Source organism: Pelophylax lessonae, assembly GCF_965119305.1.
Source record: "Pelophylax lessonae genome assembly, chromosome: 4".
Taxonomy (NCBI): Eukaryota; Metazoa; Chordata; class Amphibia; order Anura; family Ranidae; genus Pelophylax; species Pelophylax lessonae.
Window position 1 is genome coordinate 450,596,028 of NC_138771.1, and position 24,454 is coordinate 450,620,481.

The 24,454-nt window shown below is 41.4% G+C and overlaps 1 protein-coding gene across 1 annotated transcript in view; it reads right to left on the bottom strand.

The window, feature by feature from the left end:
• Nucleotides 1-24,454, bottom strand: part of PDGFRB (platelet derived growth factor receptor beta) — a 225,715-nt gene that overhangs the window by 12,120 nt on the left and 189,141 nt on the right. Inside the window, exons 16-22 of the mRNA XM_082255005.1 lie at nucleotides 23,821-23,974; nucleotides 19,797-19,960; nucleotides 14,545-14,663; nucleotides 10,008-10,130; nucleotides 7,650-7,761; nucleotides 4,665-4,764; nucleotides 3,328-3,433 (exon numbers count right to left, since the gene is read on the bottom strand). Coding sequence (XP_082111131.1) covers nucleotides 3,328-3,433; nucleotides 4,665-4,764; nucleotides 7,650-7,761; nucleotides 10,008-10,130; nucleotides 14,545-14,663; nucleotides 19,797-19,960; nucleotides 23,821-23,974 — 878 coding nt within the window. The remainder of the gene's footprint in view (nucleotides 1-3,327; nucleotides 3,434-4,664; nucleotides 4,765-7,649; nucleotides 7,762-10,007; nucleotides 10,131-14,544; nucleotides 14,664-19,796; nucleotides 19,961-23,820; nucleotides 23,975-24,454) is intronic.

Here is a 24,454-nt window from a genome sequence, read left to right on the forward strand (position 1 = left end):
CTTAGTTTATTATCATCTGCAAATACTGAGATTGTACTAGATATCTCCTCCTCTAGATCATTTATGAATAAATTAAACAGGATTGGTCCCAGGACAGAACCCTGGGGGACCCCACTTTCCACACCCGCCCAATCCGAGGACTCCCCATTAATCACCACCCTTTGCACTCTCCCCTGGAGCCAGTTCTCTATCCAGGTACTCACCTTATGGTCCATACCTACCTTCCTTAGTTTGAACAGTAAGCGTTTGTGGGGAACGGTGTCAAAGGCCTTTGCAAAGTCCAGATACACCACATCCACAGGCTTTCCTTTATCTAGGTGGCAGCTCACTTCATCATAGAAGGTTAATAAATTGGTTTGGCAAGAACGATTTTTCATGAATCCATGCTGATTACTACTAATAATACCATTTTCATTACTAAAGTCTTGTATGTGGTCCCTTAACATCCCCTCCAAAATCTTGCAGACTACAGATGTTAGGCTGACAGCCTATAGTTACCTGGGATATATCTCGGCCCTTTTTTAAATATTGGTACCACGTTGGCTTTTTTCCAATCAGCTGGCACCATACCCGTCTGTACACTATCCTTAAAGATCAAGAATAATGGTCTGGCAATCACCTGGCTGAGCTCTTTAAGAACCCTCGGGTGCAAGCCATCTGGTCCTGGTGATTTATTTATGTTAGGTTTTTCTAGTTTGGTTCTAAGTTTATCTTCTGTTAGCCATGGCGGTACTCCCTGAGGTGTATTATTTAGTTTGTCCTTACAAGCGGAGTTAGTGTAGCCCCCCGATTCTTTTGTGAAGACTGAAGAGAAGAAATTATTTAACACTTCTGCCTTTTCTCTGTCCTCTGTGGCCATATTTCCTTTGTCATCTTTTATGGGGCCAATGTGTTCTGGCCTCGCTTTCTTACTGTTTATATACTTAAAGAATTTCTTGGGGTTCTTTTTACTCTCCTCCGCTATATGTCTCTCGTGTTCTATTTAAGCCGCCCTGATTTCGTCTTTAGATTTCTTATTGCACTCTTTGTAATGCTTGAATGCTGCCAATGACCCCTCAGTTTTGTATTTTTTTGAAGGCCTTTTTTTTAGCACTAATATGCATTTTTATGGTGGAGTTTAGCCACCCAGGGTTTAGTTTAGCTCTTTTAAATTTATTTCCCTTTGGAATGCACTGGCCAATCCCCTTGTTAAGTATGCTCTTGAAGCACTCCCATTTTTCCTCCGTGTTCTTTGTTCCCAGGGTTCTATCCCATTTGATATTTTCTAGCAGCGAGCACAGTTTTGGGAAATTGGCTCTTTTGAAATTCAGTGTTCTTATATTACCCTTGTGTTTCCTATTACTGTAATTAATACTGAAACTTATTGACCTATGGTCACTGTTTCCTAAGTTTCCCCGTATTTCTATATCCGTGAGCAGGTCTGTATTGTTGGTAATCAGTAGGTCAAGTACCGCATTGTTTCTTGTTGGTGCATTCACCATCTGACCCATGAAATTGTCCTGCAAAACATTTAGGAACTGCCGAGCCTTGGCTGAATGCGCGGTTCCTTCTGTCCAGTCTATATCTGGATAATTAAAGTCCCCCATTATAATGACATTTCCCATCCTTGCTGCCAATCCTATCTGTAAAAGGAGGTCCGCCTCCCCCTCCTCCCTCTGGTTGGGGGGCCTATAGCATACGCCCAATATTATAAGGTGAACGGCAGGATAACACCACCAGTTCCGACACCCTGCGCGCAGAGGTGATAGCCACCAAAAAGGCCACCTTCTGGGACAGTGTAAGCAGGGGAATCTCCCAAATATTTTCAAAGGGAGGATTGTGTAGAGCTGAAAGCACCAAATTAAGATCCCAAGGCAGCAATGGAGCCCTCACAAATGTCAGACACCCTGAAGAAAGGTACAAACCAGGGAGTGTGTTGCCAAAGGTCATTGGAAGAAGACCGCCAAAGCCGACACCTGGCCCTTGATGGTACTCAAGGCCAACATTTGTTCAACCCCCCATTGAAGGAAGGTTAAGATCCGAACCACCGAGAATGAGTGAGGATGCACCCCAAAAGACTCACACCACACAATGTATGTCTTCCACGTACAATGGTAGATCTTCCTTGAAGTAGATTTCCTAGCTTTTACCAACGTAGGAATCACCGCCTCAGACAAACCTCTATCCTTTAGCACCTTGCGTTTAACATCCAAGCCATCAAAGCCAGCCATCAAAGACCACCCAAAAAGCTCCAGTGTATATGGGGGGGGGGGAGGGGCAGGCTGAGGGACCTGGCAAAAACAGGGGGACGCCTGCGGGAAGGAGGGGAACCCGGGGGTCCGAACATCCCAAGGAGGGGCCCATGTCCACCCCAAAACCCTCCAGGGGCAGAGGGGGGACAGCTACTCACCATACCAGGAACCAGGTGGGCACCGCTCCAGACAGATCCTCCTCTCCATTGAATGGGGGACTGTCGGCCAGGAGGAACGCTGCGACTCAGGCCGAGGCCAGGTCACATGCGTCCTCGCGAGATGTTTAACTCCCAGGGCCAGTCCCCCTCCAGTGGGGCTATATCGTGGCTGACCTAGCGCAAAGCTGAGGCCTGCATGCGCTGGCCAGACTGGCGTAACCACTGGATCTAGATTATCCAGCCCGTTGCCCTGTCTGGCAGTTGATAGTAGATCTCACAGGAAAAATCTAGAAGGAAAACATTTTCTATCTAAAAAATGTTCTATCTAAAAAATGTTGCCAGGACCAAAGATCCTAGGTTCTTACTCCTAACTAGGCAGAAAAAAAACGGAGTAACTATAGCAGGGAGAGGGAGTATACCCCCTGGGACTGCCCATGGGTATAGCCAAAAATGTTTTTCTGCCTAGTGTCCTATTTCTGTAGGGGGCAGTATAACCCAATGGTCAAGAATGACAGGAGCTGTGTCCGTCAATGAACGAAAGAGAAAGTAAAATTTGTGAAATTCTCAAAACTCTTGGCCAAGGCTGTATGAGCAAGCCAGAGAATCCAATGTTTATAGCATGGGGAGCAGCTATTCCTGGACCAGGAATTGGGAAATACATGCAGCAACCAGGGAGAAAGAAAAACAGAAGCAGCAGTATTTTCACAGGTACTTTCCCCATCAGACCTCATAATTACCTGCAGTGGCCAGGACGTAGTGAAGCTAGGGCATTTCAAGTCACTGGAACCTGGAAAGTGAGTATAGTACCACTCCTTTTATAGGTTGGACCTTTTTTCTAAATTACCTTTTGGTGATAGGGTCCCTTTATAAAACTTTGCTCTTGCTGAGTAGGAAAATGGACCAGGTAGGGTTCCTTTAAATTAGGACAGACAACGTACCTGTTTGTAGCCTTCAACTAAAAGATTTCCTGTCATATCCACTAGGTTATTGAAGGAAGGCCTCTTCTCAAATTTCTCATCCCAACATTTCTGCATAATTTCATATCTGAAAGAAGAAAAGGTGACCAATCAGAAAAGTTAACCAAATGTCAAACAAATGACAACAGTTAAATTATTTTCCAGTTAAAAATGCCCCTGATGACGTCAAACGTATGACGAAACGTGTTGGGTGGGATCAGACATGATGTTATCACGCACCTTGGCCGATTCTTACAGAAACACTGCAGCCGGTTCGCCTAGGATTTTTAAACATGTTCGTTTACACATTGTATCATGTGGGTGTATCATGTGGGTGTATCCTAGGATCCTTCTATTTATTTTCATGGCCATTGGATTTTGTACATCATCTGCAAACCCTCTCAATGAATTACCCTGGTGATTTCTATCTGGTGAGGTAAATCCTCAAAAGTGTTTAAGGCTTGTCCATTAATTTGGAGGCCAAATCTATTTGGTAAGCTGCCAATTTTTTTTCACACTTGTTGGTGCCCCCTTTCTATCAAGAGTTGGGAAGATTGGCTCTACATGCATGCTGGGACTTGTGGTTCCTCCCTATGGATAGTGTTTTCTTCACTACTGGAGTGTTTTCACTTTATTAGTCATGGACACTTTTTATGATAAGGACACTTCCTGGATTTTTATGCACGATTTCTATATATTTATCTTTTTATACATTTATCACTGTGGTTCATGTATGAATTTGTTTTCACAACACATGTCATGTCACTTTGTTGCTAGCGCTGCACATATTACTATATTGTTTATTGGGTTTTGTCTATTGACCCGTGTGAGCTGCTGGTGTATTTATTTATTCATATATATTCATTTATTTATTGATTTACCGTATATATTCTGATGTTTGTTATTTTTATTTAGTGCAGATTTTCTTTTGTTTTTTTTTTATGAATTTTTAAATGCATTTTTTTCTGTACAGGCAACATGACGTTTTTTTTTTTCTACTTTGATTGTGTTGATGCGCATTAATGCGTGCATTGCGCTTCATAAAGATGCAGTATGTCTGTATTTGTTGTCAAAGCAAACCAATACACTTGTGTCAGGGCACATTTTATAACGTTGTGTTTAGCCTGTGGTGATCAATGCAGCTCAATGCTTCTGACATGAATGAGCCCCTACTCCTTTGACAACTATAACATTTCAGAATTACTGTCACGGTCAGTAGAACATAAGAGTGTGTCTCCCAACAGGAACACAGAAAGAAACCCATAATAGGCAGGCAGTGATTTTGTCAAAGGGACATTGGTCAGGTTATTCTGACTTACATTTCCTCTGAAGCGTAAGAAGGTCTTGACATCCGATAGCCTCTCTTTATAGCATTGTAAAACTGCTCATTCATTGGCAGCTCTGGGTAGGGTGTTCCACCTGTGGAGATGGTAAAAAGTAGATTTCTTTAGGAATGACAGGGTTGCTGAAACCTCTTCAAGCACAGAGAATATATAGTATACTAAAATGGGATAGAGGGCTAGGATACTTACCTTTCCTGAGAAAATGCTGATCCAAGCTTCCTCCATTAGTGGTAAGGGGACCAAAAGTCTAGACAATTTGCCACATGACCTTATCTGAAGGTCATGTGGGGTGGATCTGAGTTCAAACTGGCTGATCCTCCATTTCAGCAAACATCATGTGCCCAAATGCATAGAAATTTGGTCATGTCACAAGCGCTAATGTAAGTCTGCAGCACCATGTTCTCCAGGAAAGTACTTCATGTAGTCTATTATTTTTTTACTAGCATGACTGTTAAGATTCAAGTTAAAGTGGTTGTACACCCCATTTATGAAATCTGACATAGGCACATACAGTATATCTGTAGTGTTTACTTATCTCTCTCCAGACCTCTAAATGCCATGTCTTTCTGCTGCTCTGTTCCTCTGTTATAAGCATGAAAACGTTTGACAAATGATAAAAGCAACTGAAAATTTGTGTCAGGGAGGGAGCTTAGAGGTAGATTAGCAGAGAGCTGGTCTATTCAGACTGCAGCTCTGCATGTTTCTTCATTCCTCTACCTATGTGGAAGGGGGGGTGTGCCTTTCCTCCAATCAGCTCACACAAAGTGTAAGCCTGGACTTCACACCCACTGCTGGAAGAGGGAAAAAAGATTTGTAACACAATCAGCACTTTCTAAAGAGTTTACAAAGCTGACAGCAGATATACATGTGAAACATATGTAGGGAGCTTAGTTTCATCTCTGTGTTTCAGGTGAGGCTGTATACTTCACTGGTTATAGGAGAGGGTTTACATACACTTTAACCTTAATCTATACTAATAGACACCTAGTGATTAGGTAAAGCCAGCCAATCAGGGTCTATGTCTTTACACTGATTCGCCCCTTTGGAACCACATAATTTATTTTTCTTCATAGGAATAGAAATTTCTCTCAAAAAATGACATAGGAAGCCTAGTGGAAAGAGTGAGATGCAGCAATCATAGTTGTATTATAAGTGGACAGACATCTTATTGCCATATTCACAAACGGGTTTTAAAATTTGCTGAGGGAAGCAATGCTTTCCCTCTTCACCCAAAACAAATAAATCTACTTTTTCCCTTTATAAAAGAGAAAAAAAAATATGAAAAGTTGAAATATCCATGCTTTTAGGTGAAATTCAATAACTTTCAGCTAACAGTTCCAGTGCTCGATTTCTGGACATTTTCTATAACAGTTTGATACATGAACCATTGTGTAATTTCTCAACCATATAAATATAAATCACATATTTCCTTTGGATTTATTGAAGCAGATTTACAGTCAGCAGTATTTTTAACCATCTGTATGAGAAGTTTATTCTACAGGTCCTAGATTTTATAAGGAAAAAGGTCTGCAGTGTGAATTTCATCTACAGTGCCACCTTCTGGTGAAACCTCTTTTTGCAATACAATCATACAAAGGGATTGATTTACTAAAGTTGGAGAGTGCAAGATGTGGTCCAACTTTGCATGCTAGTTAATCAGCTTCTAACTTCAGTTTGTTCAGGTAACCTTTGCCAAAAAAAACCCCTGAAAGTTGATTCGTTTCTATGCAGAGCTTCACCAGATTTTGCACTCTCCAGTTTTAGTAAATCAACTCCTAGTTTCTCAAAATAATCTCTGTGTATTTATTGTTAGATAGTCAGGGCCCAATCACACCTGTGCATTCTGGAAATGCCCCTGCAGGTGGTGCGCTGCTTTAAAAAAAAAAGTCTTGCTCATTTTTTGCTTTGATGTTGTGAGTTGACAGCCCTTTTATAATAAATGAGCTGACTTAACCACTTCCGGACCGCCTGCCGCAGTTTTACGTCGGTATTTTGATGTTAAGTACCAGTGTTATGGCAGCAGATATTTTCTAACAAGACCGGCGGTCCTCTTTCACATAAAAGTGGTCCCAGCTTCGAATTCACCACGGCATCACTTTAATGGGCGGCAGGAGAGGTGCCCCCCCCCCTCCCCGTAGCTTCTCGGTCGGTTTCCCCACTTACCGGAGCCGTTGGTAGCGGGGAGAAAACAATCTCGTCTGTTGCAGTCCCAGGCAGGAAGTTGGGTGAGGGCAAGATGGCCCCCACTTGACTCTATGGCCTTGGAGGACCCAACGGCCTTAAAGGGGGCATTTTTTTTCTTGCTGAAAAAAATTACATTTTTTTTTTTTTTTTGCTTTTAAGGGTAGATATGAGATGTGAGGTCTTTTTGACTCCATATCTCACATTAAAGAGGACCTGTCCTGCTTATTTCTATTAAAAGGGATGTTTACATTCCTTGTATTAGAAATAAAAGTGATCAAAAAAATATATATTTTTTTACAAGGAACAGAGTAAAATTAAAAAGTTAAATAAATAAGAAAAACAAATGTAAAGTGCCCAATCCCTCCAAGCTTGTGTGCAGAAGCAAACGCATATGCAAGTCGCACCCACATATGTAAACGGTGTTCAAACCACACATGGTGGGAGAAATAGCAAAGCTTTTATTGCTGGCCTTCTTCTGAATATACCAGTTGACTGGCTGTCTCTGTTTCCAATATTTTGAGAAAATTACCTGGAGAAAGTACACATATCTAGAATGTCTGAATACTTGTTTCAGCTCGGTGACTGACAAAGTACGAATCTATTGGGGCAATATGACATTTTGGGAACAAGTATTTTCAGAAGGAAAGGTCGAGTGTGGGACAATCCATACTTAATTACACGCTCCAATAAACATTTTTTCATATTTCTTTAACTAAATACAACACAACAACTGCTTCAGAAACATTTTAAGAACAGAGATTCATACACAGTTCATACCCAAAGTGAATATCTCCCAAAGAAGGATTCCAAATGACCACACATCACTGAGAGTGGTGTACAGGTTGTTGAATATACTCTCTGGTGCCATCCATTTCAGGGGAAGGAAAGTCTGAATTAGAGGGAAGAAAACGTTAGCTTACTTGTCTGTTGGCAAACAAATCTATTATCTGAACTTATTGGTGACTGATTGTTGGAGTGTGCAACACGTCAATTTTAATTCACTAGCCAATAACTGCAAAGGTATACTATATTGCCATGCTGCACCCTCCAGCACTGGTGAAGCTGCATTTTAAAATGTATAATTGAATACATTCAAAACTAGATTAAAAAAAAAAAACTATAATGATATTAGAATGCGCTAATTCCAAACTTCTGCCCTAAGTCAGCCCTTAGTAATTAAGAATGACTATGTGCAAACCACAGAAACGGCTTGTTTAAAACTATTATATAGTACAGGAGCATTCTCATGAAATTAGAATATCATCAAAAAGTTAATTTATTTCAGTAATTCAATTCAAAAAGTGAAACTCATACATTTTATATAGATGTGTTACACACAGAGTTATATATTTCAAGCATTTCTTTCTTTTAATTTTGACCAATATGGCTTACAGCTAGTGAAAATCCAAAATTCAGTATCTCAGAAAATGAAGACCTAAACCCCATAGAGAACACGTGGGGTATTGTCAAGAGGAAGATGAGAGACACCAGACCCAACAATGCAGATGAGCTGAAAGAAACCTGGGCTTCCATTACACCTCACCAGTGCCACAGGCTGTTCGCCTCCATGCCACGCCGCATTGATGCAGTAATTCATGCAAAAGGAGCCCTGATCAAGTATTGAGCGCATACTATACTGTATATGGACATACTTTTCAGTAAGCCAACATTTCTGTATTAATATATAAACATGAACATATGAACATCATAGTCACATTCCCAAAGCAAAGTTTTTATATCTATATCTAGTAGAAAACATTAATTTGCCCAGAGTTCTATGTATACTGCTGACACTGAGATGGGCTATTCATGAGAGAGGAGGAGAGGTTGGAGGAGAATGATCTAAGGACGATCCCCCCTTGTTTTACTAGTGATCCCGCTGCGCATGTGCCCTGACCATGAGAATGGGGGGCAATAATTTGGGGTGAGTTGCCAGCTTATGGGAGCGGTATCACGATGGTGGTGGATTTATGGTGACCCAACTTTATCGCGGGACTCTTATTATCTGATCACAACTCTCACCTAGAAGTTTACTTTATGAACTGCAGTGTGTACGGAGCATATTGGACTAGTTCCTGTGCACATCTTTTTGAAGACCGCTATCTATTCATTTATTTATTTTTTGTCACTAATAATAGTATGTGATTTATTTACCCACGTATTTTTCATTTTTACTTTCTAGATGCGCGGCTTAGTGATCATTGTTTGGAAAGGGATTCACTTTGGCATATTGAATATTTCTGTATTCATTTTTATTTTATTGGTCTTATGTAATATTCAAATTTTCTGAGCTACTGAATTTTGGGTTTTCACTAGATATAAGCCATAATCATCAAATTAAAAGAAAGAAATGCTTGAAATATATTACTCTGTGTAAAATATATGGGTTTCACTTTTTCAATTGAATTACGGAAATAAATTACATTTTTGATAAAATTCAAATTTTTGTGACATGCACCTGTATATTATCTGATATTTTACAACTTTCTTTAGAAAAGTGAGCAAATAGTTAAAGCGGTTGTATACTCAGAAAAAAGACAAAAAAAAAAAAACAAACCCTGCAGGAGAAAGGCATAATGAGCTAGTATATATCGCATACTAGCTCAATATGAAATACTTACCTTAGAACGAACCCCCTGCACGGTCGTCTAGACAACGCTGAGGAAGCTGACATGCTCCCTCGGCATCTCTTCCTGGTTCGGCGGCTCCGGCACTGTGAGTGGCCGGTGCCACGATGACGTCACTCCCGCGCATGCGTGTGGGAGTTTCACTTTCTGGCAAGATCCGGCAAGGAACTCTGAAGATCCGCCGGACCTTCAGAGCGCATGCGCCGCAGACATCAGCGGCTGCATGCAGGTTCAATATCTCCTAAACCTGCACGGTAGGTTTAGGAGGTAGAAATATTAATTGTACCTACAGGTAAGCCTTATTATAGGCTTACCTGTAGGTAAAAGTCATATAGCGGAGTATACTACCGCTTTAACGTGTATCTGAAGTATAGAACCCTATTTAGATGCATTTGCTTTAATAAACCCCCGGCAGATAAATTCCGGACAGCTCCTCATAATGATATACATAAAAAAGGCAGCCTTATGCTGTCTATAATGATAAAAAAAACTTTACAGGAACACTTACATTGCCTTTAGAAATATAGTTGGAGTCTCTGACGATGTCTCTGGCTAGGCCAAAATCACAGATCTTCACCAGTTTTCCCTCACAGATCAGGACATTCCTTGCAGCCAAATCACGATGAACACACTGCAGATTGATTTACAGGATCAGATATTTATTTTTTCATTTCTTATATCCTAATGCTGAACACTTACAAAAAGCAAAGGTGGCCATACTAATCTCTCGGCTCTGCAGGTGGATTAAGATCATGTACTAAAAATAATTTACTTATACTTGTACTGAATTCTCATTCATATGAGCAGTCTGCCACTTATAAGGATAGAATGAGGACAATACATACGCCAGAAACCAAAAGGAACACATATTGATGGTTTCTTTGGAGCATTCAGGTTATATGGACAGTATTAGCAAGTAAGTGAATTCTAACAGGTATTAGTTGAACCCCATGAATGAATGGAGCTCCATGTTTTTGTATTAGGTCTCATGCACACTGGACGTTTTTACAGCGGCTGATTTTGGCATCAGACGTTTTTTTCTCTAGCCAGTAAACTCCCCAGCATGTTATCCTATGTGTCCATGCACACATAGGCTGTTATCAGCAATTCTTGGCAGGGGCGTTTTCTGGCTAGAAAAAACCCCCAGAAGTAGTGGATTTTAAGAGGCGTTTTTCACCTGGAAAAAAGCAGAAAAACGATAAAAAATGCTGAAATACGTGGCTGTTTGGCTTTTATCAATGTTCTTGAGCAATAAGCTTTTGTGAGAGTATAGTTTTGCAAAAAAAAAAGCTAAAAAAGCTACAGCTGAAAAAAAAGCTAAAAATGCTGAAAAACGCTACTGCGAGAAAGGTAATAAAACTCCTTCTACAGCTACACCTTTCTACTGACATTTTGATAACCTCCAGTGTGCATGAGGCCATACTGGAAAGTAGAAAGCACCCAGGCATTAATAAAGCTGGCCATACATTATACAATTTTCTTATTCCATTTCCTTTAGATTACCCTTCAACTATGTAGTGCAAGGGCCCGCCTGATTTCATACACATTGAAAGTGTTTAGGTTTGTCCTCATATTATATGGTTTAGTAAATCTAAAGGAAAATTGTACAAGAAAATTGTCTAATGCATGGTCAGTCGTAGACAGGCATAGGTAAGACCTGGTAGATAAATAACATGAAGTGTTTTTATGAGGATGCCACAAAGAACACTGAAAATTATTTAAAGTGTATGTAGGCCCTAACAATGAACTTCTCTTCTTTGCTTTTTATTTGTCTGTTAAATATACCATTTGGAAGCATTCTGCTAACTCTGCATGACGACTACAAAAACATGCCTGTTGGTTCTGCAACAAATTCAGCAAGGTCTTAAATTCCTGTAGTGAGCTGATAATGCTACACTGAAATCTCTAGGGCTGCATTAACACCTGAGCGTAGCGTCTTTGCGCGTTTTTCTGAGTGATTTTGGCAAGTTTTCATGAGCGACATTTGGCAGGTTTTCAATGCGCATTTAAGTGCGTTTTATGTGGCGTTTTTGTTCTTGGGCGTTTTTTTATTAGCCAATAGATAAAAGATCATCTGTTTCATCATTTGTTGCTATGGTAATCATCCACTTCATGGGCCAGAAAAAAGGCGGAAAAATGCGCAAAAGCACATAAAATGCGCCAAGTCGCGTGCCAAAAACGCCCAAATCAGCCCGATTCGAGCTACAAAAAAACCTCCAGAACTTTTTTGAGCTTCAGGCGTTTGGTTTCAGGTGATTTGGAATGGAGATGTGAATCATGCGACGCTGTACCTAAATAAAATTAATGTCCCTTTTTTCCCACAAATAGAGCTTTCTTTAGGTGGTATTCGATCACCTCTGCAGTTATTTTTTGCACTATAAACTTAAAAAACACAGACAATTTTGAAAACAAAACAATATTTTTTACTTTCTGCTATAAAATAAATCCAATATAAAAATGTAAAAAAAATCAAATGTCTTCATCAGTTTAGGCCAATATGTATTCTGCTACATGTTTTTGGCAAAAGAAATCCCAATAAGCGTATATTGATTGGTTTGCGCAAAAGTTATAGTGTCTACAAACTATGGGATAGATTCATGGACTTTATTTTTTAATTGTTTTTAAGCGATTTTGCGTTTAAGAGCCACCCTGCGCAGTATATGTATGTGGGGCGGTCCTTAAGCGGTTAAAGACAAGTTAACCTTTTGGAACATGTTTCATGTTCAACCTGTATTTAGGGTGGTACATTTAACATGTTCCAGCTCCTGCCGTCAATTCTGTTGATCTTCTCCCCTCACCCTCTGTCGCTTTTTGAAAAAAACGCGGTCGTGCGGGGCTCAGCACACACGGGCACATCATTCTGTGAATTAATGGACCACAATTACCATCATCTATAGCGGCTCACGGCTTGTAGTTCTCAATGAACGGCGAGGGCGCTGGTGAGCGCCTTCATAGTTTATTGATTCTTTCTGCTCTCATGTAACTTCCCGTACAAGGTTCGGGCAGACAGCTTTCGTAAGAGTCTGCCGGAGCCCTACATTGCACCTCTGATCTGCTGATCGGGGGTGCAATGCTCTGTAGGCTCCCTAGAAAAAAAATAAAAATTATAAATGCACATGTTTTTACCGGCAAAAAAAATGTGCATTTATTATGTCTACTAAAAGGCGAGCTTATCCTTTACATTTTTCTCTTTACTGTTCTTTTTAAAACTGTTTTATATTAATACTACACTCAGGTGGCGCTTCCTGGTTTCCCTCTTGCTTCATCACACAGAGCTGGCTTTCTCTGAGGATAGCTGCTGCCATTAACTTATTACATGGACTTATGGACTCGGTTGTAGCAGTGCTATATAGGGACTATACCATCTCCTGTTTTTATTGTGCCCCTTTATAGAACTATATAAATGTTCACATTTATGCTTTTTTTAACCGCTGCATTTTTGAAAAGGGTCAGGGACTTTTTAAAAAAGTAAAACGGTGCGTTCTTGGTTCAATAAATTTTAGGCTAGGTCCACACGTGTGCGGCAGTGCAGGCCACGGTTTGTGTGGGCATAGGACACATTCATTTGAATGGGCTGCCGTGCCCCACGACACGCAGGAAAGAAGTCTCTGCACTATTTTTAAAATCGAGGTTTCCAGTGTGGGTGCAATTTTCAGTGTGGGTGGTGTGCCATTAGGGTCCGTGTTTCACTGTGCGGGTGGTTGCAGCTGCGGGAATTTGTGCAAGTCCTGCAGCGGTACTACCTGCACAGGGGTGAACCTAGCCTCAATGGAGAAGCTGCAGAAAAGCATGTAGTGTGTGCCACAATTTGTGTATTTTAACCTGCCTAACAACAAATTGGGTGGAAAAAAAAAGCATAAAATTTGCAAAACGCATAAAAAAACATGCAACAAAATGTATCAAAAACGCGTTTGCAAAAAAAGGAAAATGCACCATAAAAAGCACTGCAGAAATGGATTAAAAGCAAACTGCATAGGTGTGAATCAAGCCTTAGGCTGATTTCACTCTGAGGAGTTTTTAAAGCAATTTTGTGTTGAAAAAAAAAAACGCCTGAAAAGCTAAAAAAAAAATGGTTCCCTTTAAAAATCAATAAATGCGTTCACCCTGGGGCAGTGCACTTTTGTTGCGGTGAAAAAAATCCTGCTTGCAGCATCTTTGGAGCATGTTTGGGGAGCTAAAAAAATGCACCTTCCCATTGAAAGCAATAGAAAAGGCAGTGGAACTGCCGCAAAAATGCCTGCGATGCATTTTTGGTGCGTGTTTTCAGTCACATGTCCTTTAAAAAGCGCACCACAAATGCAGTAAAATCGTGATAAATTTGTGGCAAAATCGTGGCAAAAAGGCATATGTGTTTTTGCAGCTGATCAGTGTGAAAGTGCCCTTACTGTGGGGATAAAAGGGAAGAATGCCATCCTTACCAGTAACTCAAAAGATCATTGGTGTCATGCCACCTGTTCTGCCAAGTGACATTAAGCCCAAGACTTTGCGGACACCATCAAATCAGAGGTCAATCTCCTATTGCTCAAGGAACTCCTAACAACCTCAGGAGAAACACAATAGAACCCTGGTTGAGAATTGCTGAGCGATAGTATTTCCTAAATCACTGCCCTTGAACAGGCATACCACCAGTCATCCTGGATCAGCGACCAACAGCATAAATTATTGGTTCTTCACTATACAACTAGCATTTTTAGCAGACAGTCTATATCAGTGATGGGGAACCTTGCCACCTCAGATGTTTTGGAACTACATTTCCCATGATGCTCAACTACACTGAAGAGTGCTTGATCATCATGAGAAATATAGTTCCATAACATCTGGGGTGCCAAGGTTCACCATCGCTGGTCTATATGTTATCTCAGTACAGGTTTTAGGGTTGCAGTTTTAAAGATAGCATCACTAAGGGAAATGTTAAGTAAATAAATAAATAAATATGCAAATAAATGGCAATGGGCAGTCTGTCACTCAAACCGATGGATGCAATACTATAATTATTGCACTAATAATATCTAATGTAAAGTTTAAAGAGAAGTGATAAAACTTACATTCTTTGAAGCAAGAAATTCCATCCCATTAGCGACTTGGTAGCTAAATCCAATTAGATCGGTATAACTGAGGATTGGAGATTCATTTATCAAGGTGAAATAATTGGTCCTTTCATGAGCTTCATTAAAACAGAAAGAAATATAATTAGTTTGTTATTCATATGAAAAACGGGTGTTGGGAGCCAATTTGGATGGCACATCTATAAGATAACTTCTGTCTGTAAAACATGGACTTCATAATGCAGTGCTTTAAGTGAACCTGGTATTCACGTAAAACTTTTAGGGTTGATTTACATCTACTTTATGTGTTTTGGCAATGCACTTTACAGACGCTTTTTACAAATTCATTTTGATTATCACCCAACAAATCCATGGCAGCATGTGCGGCAAAAATTATTTAAAAATATCAGATTTTGGGTTTGTGTTGATGAGTCTGAAGCCCATTCATTTCAATGGCCTGCCTTAATGCCGCGCATGTTAACACGTAACAAAATGCACATGCATTAATGCACCACACAAATGTGAATGGGCTCTAAAAGTATTTATTAAGAGCAAAAACCACAAAAGGACCTGAAAGTGTAGGTTCACCTTTACAGAAAATGTTTAAGAGGAAGTAAACTACCCCGGTTTGGTTGTACCTATAGGTAAGCCTATAATAAGGCTTACCTATAGGTTTTGTAAATATCTCCTAAACTTGCACCGTTTAGGAGCTATTTACTATATACGCTGCCGATAACGTAATTGGCACATGCACTCTGAAGGAATGGCTGCCCATGCTGTTTCTTCAGAGCCCTGTGCTGTGTCATCGGCCATTACCAGCGTCGGAGCCCGTGAACCAGGAAGAAACACCAGGGAAGATGTCAACCATCTCAGCGATGTACGGGCGCCGCCAGAGGGCTTAGTTCTAAAGTAAGTATTTCATAATGGGCTAGTATGCAAATTAGCTCATTATGCCTTTGTCTTGCAGGGTTTTTTTTTTTTTTGGTTTTGTTTCTCCAGGGTGTACAACCTCTTTAAGAAATATTCCCGGCTTTCTCTCCTCTCCTTGCAGCGCTGACAGGATGGGCTCAGGGCCGGCCTTTGGGGTGTGCAAGCTGTGCGGCCGCACAGGGCGCCATGGGCAACAAGGGCGCCGTGCGGCCATCACAGCTCACAGAAGATCAGGCAATTCAGGCCGCACAGCGGGAGGTAAGCGGCGACCGCGGCCTGGACAGGGTTAACACAGGCCGCGGCCACCGCTTACCTCCCGCTGTGCGGCTGTGCCTCTGTCACCAACTGCTGCAGTGAGGCGAGCTGTGTATCACACACAGCTCAGCCTCCGATCCAAACTGAGTGTGTGTAGGGGGTCTGTGATGTAAGGGGGGCTTTGTGTGTGTGTATGGGGTCTCTGATGTTAGGGGGGCTCTCTGTGGGGGGGGTCTCTGATGTTAAGGGGGCTTTGTGTGGGGGGTCTGTGATATAAGGGGGGCTCTCTGATGTGGGGGGCTCCGTGTGGGGGGCTCCGTGTGGGGGGGATCTGATGTAAGGGGGCTATGTGTGGGGGTCTGTGATGTAAGGGGGGCTCTCTGATGTGGGGGGCTCTGTGTGTGTGGGGGGCTCTGATATAAGGGGGGCTTTGTGTGTGTGTAGGGGGTCTGTGATGTAAGGGGGGCTTTGTGTGTGTGTGTATGGGGTCTCTGATGTTAGGGGGGCTCTGTGGGGGGGGCTCTGTGTGGGGGGTCTCTGATGTTAGGGGGGCTTTGTGTGGGGGGTATGTGATGTAAGGGGGGCTCTCTGATGTGGGGGGCTCCGTGGGGGGGATCTGATGTAAGGGGGCTATGTGTGGGGATCTGTGATGTAAGGGGGGCTCTCTGATGTGGGGGGCTCTGTGTGTGGGGGGGACTCTGATATAAGGGGGGCTTTGTGTGTGTTTGTGTGTAGGGGGTCTGTGATGTAAGGGGGGCTTTGTGTGTGTGTGTGTGTGTATGGGGTCTCTGATGTTAGGGGGGCTTTGTGTGGGGGGTCTCTGATGTAAGGGGGCTCTGTGTGTGGGGTCTCTGATGTGAGGGGGGCTTTGTGTGGGGGGGTCTCTGATGTGAGGGGGGCTTTGTGTGGGGGGTCTCTGATGTAAGGGGGCTCTGTGTGTGGGGTCTCTGATGTAAGGGGGCTCTGTGTGTGGGGTCTCTGATGTGAGGGGGGCTTTGTGTGGGGGGTCTCTGATGTGAGGGGGGCTTTGATCTTAGGGGGGCTTTGTGTGGGGTCTCTGATGTGAGGAGGGCTTTGTGTGGGGGGTCTCTGATGTGAGGGGGGCTCTGTGTGTGGGGTCTCTGATGTGAGGTGGGTCTCTCTGTTGTAGGGGGGCTCTAAATTAAGGGATGCTTTGTGTGGGGGGTCTCTGATGTGAGGGGGGCTCTGTGTGGGGGGTCTCTGATGTGAGGTGGGTCTCTGATGTGACGGGGGGCTCTCTGATGTAGGGGGGCTCTAAATTAAGGGGGGCTTTTTGTGTATATGAATTATATAAGTATTGTGAGTTTTGTTTTGTTGTTGTTTTTCTTTTCTTCTTTGTGTATGTATTGATTATTAATCAATAAAAATTTAAATGTCGAAAAAATAAATTAAGGGGGGCTTTGTGTGGGGGGTCTTTGATGTAAAGGGGGCTCTGTGTGGGGGTTCTCTGATGTAAGGGGGGCTAAGTTATTAGTGATCATAAAAAAGAAAAGTCAAATAAAGTGCAAAAAAGGTTAAAAAAAATGCGCGAGGGGAGGGGGGGGGGCGCCAAAGGATTAGCTCGCACAGGGCGCCTGAACACCTAAGGCCGGCCCTGGATGGGCTAGACAGATTCTGATTGGTCAGTGCCATCCATGTGACCGTACTGACCAATTAAAAATGTATCTTGTCCGTACATGCTGAGAGGTACAGAAAGGAGATTAAGCAAAGGGGTTTAAAATCCCCAGATCAGTGAAAAGGCGTTCCAAACCTTCACAGAGCAGGATCGGGGGACATTTCAGCAGGACTGGAGCTGATGGGGAGGGGGTCCAGCGTAAGGTCACCTTTTTTTTTATAGCTAAACCCCCAGCAAACACACATATGAAATACATATTGGAACTGTTTTACCTGACAAAAGAATGATTATTTCTGTCTATTAAGACCTGAGATTTACAATACAAAGCACTGCCACACAATACAGCCCTGACTGGCAGGACAGGAGAATCCACAGACTGTAGCTGCTGGCTTTTATTATAAGTACACTTACCTGTCCAAGGATCCTGCAATGTGGGCACCCCAAGCCAATTCGTCAATCAGCTTCAGGTGCAGGAGCCAGCATTGTAAGTAAAGGAAACCGGCAGTGAAGCCTTTTAGCTTCACAGCCAGTTTCCTACTGCTCATGCTTGAGTCACACTACGCTTTCCGAATGGTCCCGCCGTCTTCTGGAACCTGTGTGTGTCCCAGAAGGCTGCGGGGGGAAGGAGGAGGGCCTGGGAAATGTCATAGACTGGTGATCTTACCCAGAAGTGGGAGTGGGCATCTGTCAAAACCAGGTACCCGCTGCCCCCAAAAACTGCCAAAAAACTGCCAAATGTGGCAGTCAAATTCGGATGAACCGAATTTGATAAAGTCACGTGTTTTTGTGACGCAACGCGTCGGTACACTGTGGTGACGTCACTTCTGTGTCTACGGCCGAGACCGGAAGCCGGAAGCTCCTGGAAGCTATTGTTGTGACCGCATCGGCGGTATCTATTTGAAAGGCATTTTTTTACCTGCTTAATTGTAAGTGTAACCTTGAATTATACTCATTAAATATGTTTTGAAGTTACTACACTATGAGATTTCCTTCCGATTTTTCTCTGGTATATGAGTGCTCTAAACCAGCCCTGTAGCAGTCACCTCCTGCCTGATGCCAACCTAGAGGATTTGGATTACGATACATACGGCACCCAGAGGAGACATCCCCTTAGTTCTACAGGTTGACGTGTGACACCTGAAACGCTCTTGTGAGTGTTAATGGAGGTGAGCGGCCATTACACCTATTTGTTTGGAATCATAGCTCACTAAAGGTCGCACTGGGAATCACCGGAATTACCTAATTATTTCACATGTTATGAACTTGATTTTCTGTTTCATCTATCAGCACTGATTTTTACCTGGATTTGGACTTTTACTCTTGGTTGATTACTTATTCCCGTTAGAGTAACCACAGTGCATTAGTCACTTTATGATACTGTTCACTACTTTGAATTTGCAAAAAGTATTTTTTACTACTGAAAAGTTGACAGTGGTTCGCCCTTCATAGGGCTCTTTTTACATTTTCACATTGCTTCTAAATTTTTCTATGAGGTTTTATATCTTGTTTATGACTATCACCTGTGTCACTTTCTAGTGAGTTATTTCACTTTATCACGAAGAGCGACAGTAGCTTACTCTTCATAGGGAACATTGTCAAAATATTTCTTTGGTTTGATCTTTTTGATCTATTTCTTGCACAACACTTATTTTTCTATCTTTCACGTTTACACAAGATATTCGCCTAATTTATTCAGCTATTTGTTGATCACCTTTTAGATCACCTGAGCACTTTTTCTTTGGGATACCTACATTTTCCACACATTATTTATCATTACTTGAGGATTTTTTATTATCTTTATCATCCAGCATTTCTAAATATATCACTGTATTTTTCAATCTCTTCTTACCCATGATCTTGGGTTTACGAATTTTAGATTATTTTACGTTGTTTTTTACTTCTATTTTTATACATTTATTCACTTTCACTTTGGCACTTCAAGCACTTTATGGATGTTGAAAATTGATGTTTTTAAACATTATTGAGTGATTATCTTACTTTTAGATATTTATGGTTCACCAAGTATAGAGTGCCTGCGCTGATTTTTATCTTTTTACTCTTGCACCTGTTGTATGTGGTGACACTACATAATTAGCTGCAGGTCTCTGGTGCTCCATTTCTCTAATATCATCACCCCTTGTTTATCCGTCTCCTTCTCTCTATTTGGTAGCGCATAGGTTCACTTTTACACAAATTTGGATACACTACTTACTTTTAATGATGTATTAATGAACACATTGCTGCATTCATTTGTCTCTTTAGCTTTCTAAAGTTTATCTTTAACATTGTGTTCTACTGGTTTATTGCAATGCATAAACAATTCTTAGAATAAAACTTCCTGAAATATAGTCTATTTTTCCTAAGAAATATAGAGCTAATAAATATATGTAACCTTCTGGGTTTTATTTGAAGAAGCTTAATTTTCACTGACCGGAATTGGAGTAACTCTCCAGCTCATATGCGGTTCCATAACTAGATGGTTCAATCTCTGCATATTTAATATCTTCTTTGAGGTCCAGCATAGGTACATAGTAGATATCATCTTTGTTCATGTCCATGTAACCTCCATCACTGTCTACCGGGATTGAAAAGTTGCTGGAAAGGTAAAGAATGAATATATATATAAATAAAAAAATAAATTTAAAGAGAAAAATCACATTCGTGATATTTTGAGTGTATTCTTGAAGAGGAACTGAACGTCAGGACTAAAAATACTTTTTTTGTTTTCTCATTTATATCCAACAGGTGGAGCTTTGGTTTCTACATATTTTTTAGGGTATTCATATTTGCTTTGCTAAAAAGAAAACACAAAAAAAAAAAAAAAAAAAACTGTTGTCTACATAACTTAAAGCTGAACTCCAGGAATTTAGCCACTCTCTAAACTTTTCAGGATTACTAGGGGTTAAGTTCAACAAGGTGCATGCCACCTCATGGACCTATCACTTTGATGTATAATTTTTACTTTTACTAGTGCCATGAGCATAGCTATCATATGCCACCACTCTGCCTGCACAATCCCTCCTCCTGCTAATCACAAAGCCCTTTGTTTTATGTGAAGCTATTCACAAAATACAAAGCCTTCTGTGAATGGGCAGCAGAGGGGAGGGGCAGGCAGAAATGCTCTGCAGGAAAAGGCAGTTTCTTTCCTGTGAAACCGCAAAGAGTGTAGCAATAGCTGTACTCCTGGCACTCAGTAAAATTGTCAGATGTAAATTCAAACGTTAAGTCCATGAGGTGGCATGCACCTAGATATACTAAGCCCATAGTAAGCCAGCAGATGTTAGGAAATGGATGAATTCCTGGATCTCAGCTTTAACAACTCAAATTCCATTATACTCACACAAATGAATGAGTCAAACCCTTTCCCTGCCTGCTTGTTAAAACCACTCTGAAAAAAGTTTCACTGAGACAGAGTCTGAAAAGAAACCGTTTCTTTGGTGCTTCTCTTTGGACAGTTCATATTACTGTGTAACCATGCAGAATCATGTGTATGTATATGTCAGAGATGACAAACGCATAGTAAAAATGTAAAACACCAAGTTTTTAAACCTTAAACCATAAAGGTAAATTCCAATGTAATCCGTTCTATATTTTAATATTTTTTTTGTAAGGTCAGGAACTTTAGGGGTGAACTCTGGGTAACTGTGAAAATCAATCTGTGCAATGGGCCCATCCCAAGATTTCCCCAGTGGTTATATGTGAAGAGGCAGTGGGCCTGCCAACACTCAGGAGCACTACAGAGTGTCAGGGGAGCAAGGAATAAGGTAAGAATTTTGCTTATTGCTACCCCCCTAGACAAAACAAGCATTTAATTCTTGTAGTGTGGGGGTCCCACTGTATGGGTAAATTTTACTTTAACCCTAAGCCAGCTATAGATGGTTAGAACCTCGGGTGGTTCAGGAGGAACAGGCCAAGATTCGAACCATGTATGGGCAGGCTCAAAATACCCAGGTTGATCGATCAACCAGCCTGTTGGATTCTACATGCGATTATTGCTAATGGCTGTTATAGCTGCTAGCAATAATCACTGTGTTCTCCCGACGGGGACAGTTTCACCCACCCTCCACCACTGCCGGGAGAACACAATGGCTCCACCGGAGGGAATGCCCTATGAACACTGATTGTGGTTGCAGAAAAGAAAACTGCTCCATCTATGGCCGGCTTAAAGCAGAGCTCCACCCCCCTCTTTTTTGCATCCCCACATCCACTGCCACTGCACCTTTTTGGGAGGGAGGGGGAGCCGGTATCTGGTTTTGACAAATATACAATGATGTCTAGCCCCTCCCTACTCCCACCACAGCCTTCAGGTTCCAATAGATTGTGGGACCATTCAGAAAGCGCAGCACGACTTAAAATATTTCACTGCCGGTTTCCCTTTATTAGGATGCCCGTCGCCTGCACCTGAAGCTGATTGAAAAATCGGCTCAGGTGCCATTTTCGCTGGATCCCTGTACAAGTAAGTGTCCTTATATTTAAAATCAGCAGCTACAGCTTTTGTAGCTGTTGACGATTAATCTTTTTTTTTTTTGGGGGGGGGGGGGACTGGAACTCCGCTTTAAGTTCCGCTTTCCTATACACCCAAGGTCAATACAAAAACATTTCATACGCCTTTTTGTTAAAATGCCTGTAATGTGGTTTAGGGAACATTCTGTGCATATGTAACAAATGCACCCATTCTTTGCAGCCAAAATCCAGTCAAAAGTTTTTGATAGATAGCTTTGGATAGAGTGGAAAATAATCAGAACCTCTGTCGACATGTTATTGATGTCTGTGCTCCCAGTTGGGAGATTTCTCCCTATTTTCTATCTTCTTTTTGAGGACATGGCTGTAGTTGGCATTAAAATCATAACTTAGCTAAAGAACAGAAAAATTAATACATTGCTGCTTGCATTGTGATCACCTGTAGAAGTGTCCTTGTTACTTCATTTCAGATGAACTGAAAGCAAAAACAATGTTATCTTTCTTTTTTTTAAAAAAAAAACGAATATCATCAATTCACCATGTAATGGAGATGAAAAAAGGCAGACATGTTAAAATGTAGCCTGCGTGACAACCAAAGCCCCCTCTATACACACAGTGGAGAACTGAAAATAGCTGAAGTGTATTCATAGGCTTTTAAAGTTATTCATGTTGAAAAAGACACGTGTCAATTAAAATGTTTGTTACCCTAAAAAAAAAAATGTTAAAACATTTTTTAAAAAAGAACTCCTGTTCCCATATAACAGGTAAGACACCACAGTGCTTGTGCTGTCTAACCTGCCCCTCTCTTACCTGTAAAAAACCTGGTTGATCCTTTCTTTTTCTGCCCTCCCCTCTGTAAACTGACCATGGTTTATCATGGCTGCTGAGCCCTGACACCATGGTCAGTTTACGTGCCTACGTCATCCGAAGCTTTCCTCTGTCCTCTCCCCCCTCCCCTCCCTGCCTGTCAGCTCAGTGTGTCTGTGTGAGTTGTCTCCAACACCACTCCCCCCCCCTTCCTGCTGCTATTAGTAGTACATACATGTTTAAAAAAATGTCACTGCCTGCTGCTCTCCTTTATCCAGCAATAACACAGTGTAAGTGGTTAATAAAATCAATGCCTCTAAATAGCCTTTTATCAGATATCTTCAGGCCAGTCACGTGACTCCTGGCCGCTCTACTACTCCGATCCAGGGCTACAGCAGGAGGGGCTGAGCAGCCAACAAGGCAGGCCCGTGGACTCCCGGCTGACTTCAGAGTGAGATCTCAGCCCCTCCCGCTGTAGCCCTGGATCGGAGTAGTAGAGCGGCCAGGAGTCACGTGAACGGCCTGAAGATATCTGAAAAAAGGCTATTTAGAGGCATGGATTTTATTAAACACTTACACTGTGTGTTATCGCTGGATGAAGGAGAGGGGATGGCAGTGAATGTTGTTATTAAGGTTACGAACACTTTAAGTTCCATCAATATAAAAGAAGTGAAGAAATAACTACATACATAAATACCTGAATATACAGAACACTATATATCCCCAGTTGCTCCAGAGGAAGGCAAAGAACTCTAAAGCATGGTGCTATTTGCTCCAACAGGTGGGAAAAAAATGCTTCCAATCTTCTAATGCAGCCGAAAATTAAATACATAAAATATTTTATCTGGAGTTGGGGTTCAACACATAGCAGTGTTTAGAAGGCTTTCCTTGGCGTCACTCCCAGATATATAACGTGGCTAAAGTACATTTATGGTATTACCAGCACCTCCGCTGTGTATATATGTTTTTTAAACAATCCAATCCTGATATCCATTTACACGGGATATGTGTTATTAGTTGCAAAACCTTTACAATTAATTGATTAATGCAATTATTAAAAAAAAACCTTGAACTCTAAATCTTAGCTTTAATAATCATATGCTTTAAGGTGTTGGAATCTGAATTACCTATCAAATTTCTAAACTCATATTTGCGTTCAGTAGTATGAATGGAGAAGCAAAGATTACCTTGACATCCTCTCTCCTGTGGAAGTGTTACTGTAGACCTCATTCTCTTTTCTACTTTTGTCAGCATAGTACTGCAAAAAGGTGTGTTTGTTTCTGTGTAAATAATCCACAAGGTCTCCGAATCTGCAGTACTCCGTCACTATGTAGATAGGTCCTGGTAACCCAAGAAATGGTACATCTTCAGTATGATATAGCACACATACATTAAGACCTATCCTGCCTGTGGCTAACAACTAAATCTTGTTTCTCGAACAACTCATCCCTACACAGTTACTACCTTTAGTATTATTTCTGCTTTTGTTTACATTGTAGGCACAAGTAGCCCCCCCCCCAAACCTTCTTGACTTGAATTATATTGTAACTGTACTGTCTCTCCTTATTTTGTAAAGGCATGTGCAAACGCTTTGTGCTACTTAAATCCTGCATAGTAATAATAATTTGCAAGCTGTGCCCATATGTTTTGTTTAGACATATGAATTATTTATTTTATTTTTATTATTTTTTCATGTTTTTACATATAAGGCCCCTTTCACACTATCGGACCGATCAGGTCCGCCTGTCCGTTTTTCAAACGGACCTGATCGGGCCACCCAATCTTCTCTATGGGGAGGCAGATGCCAGTGAAGATGAGTCC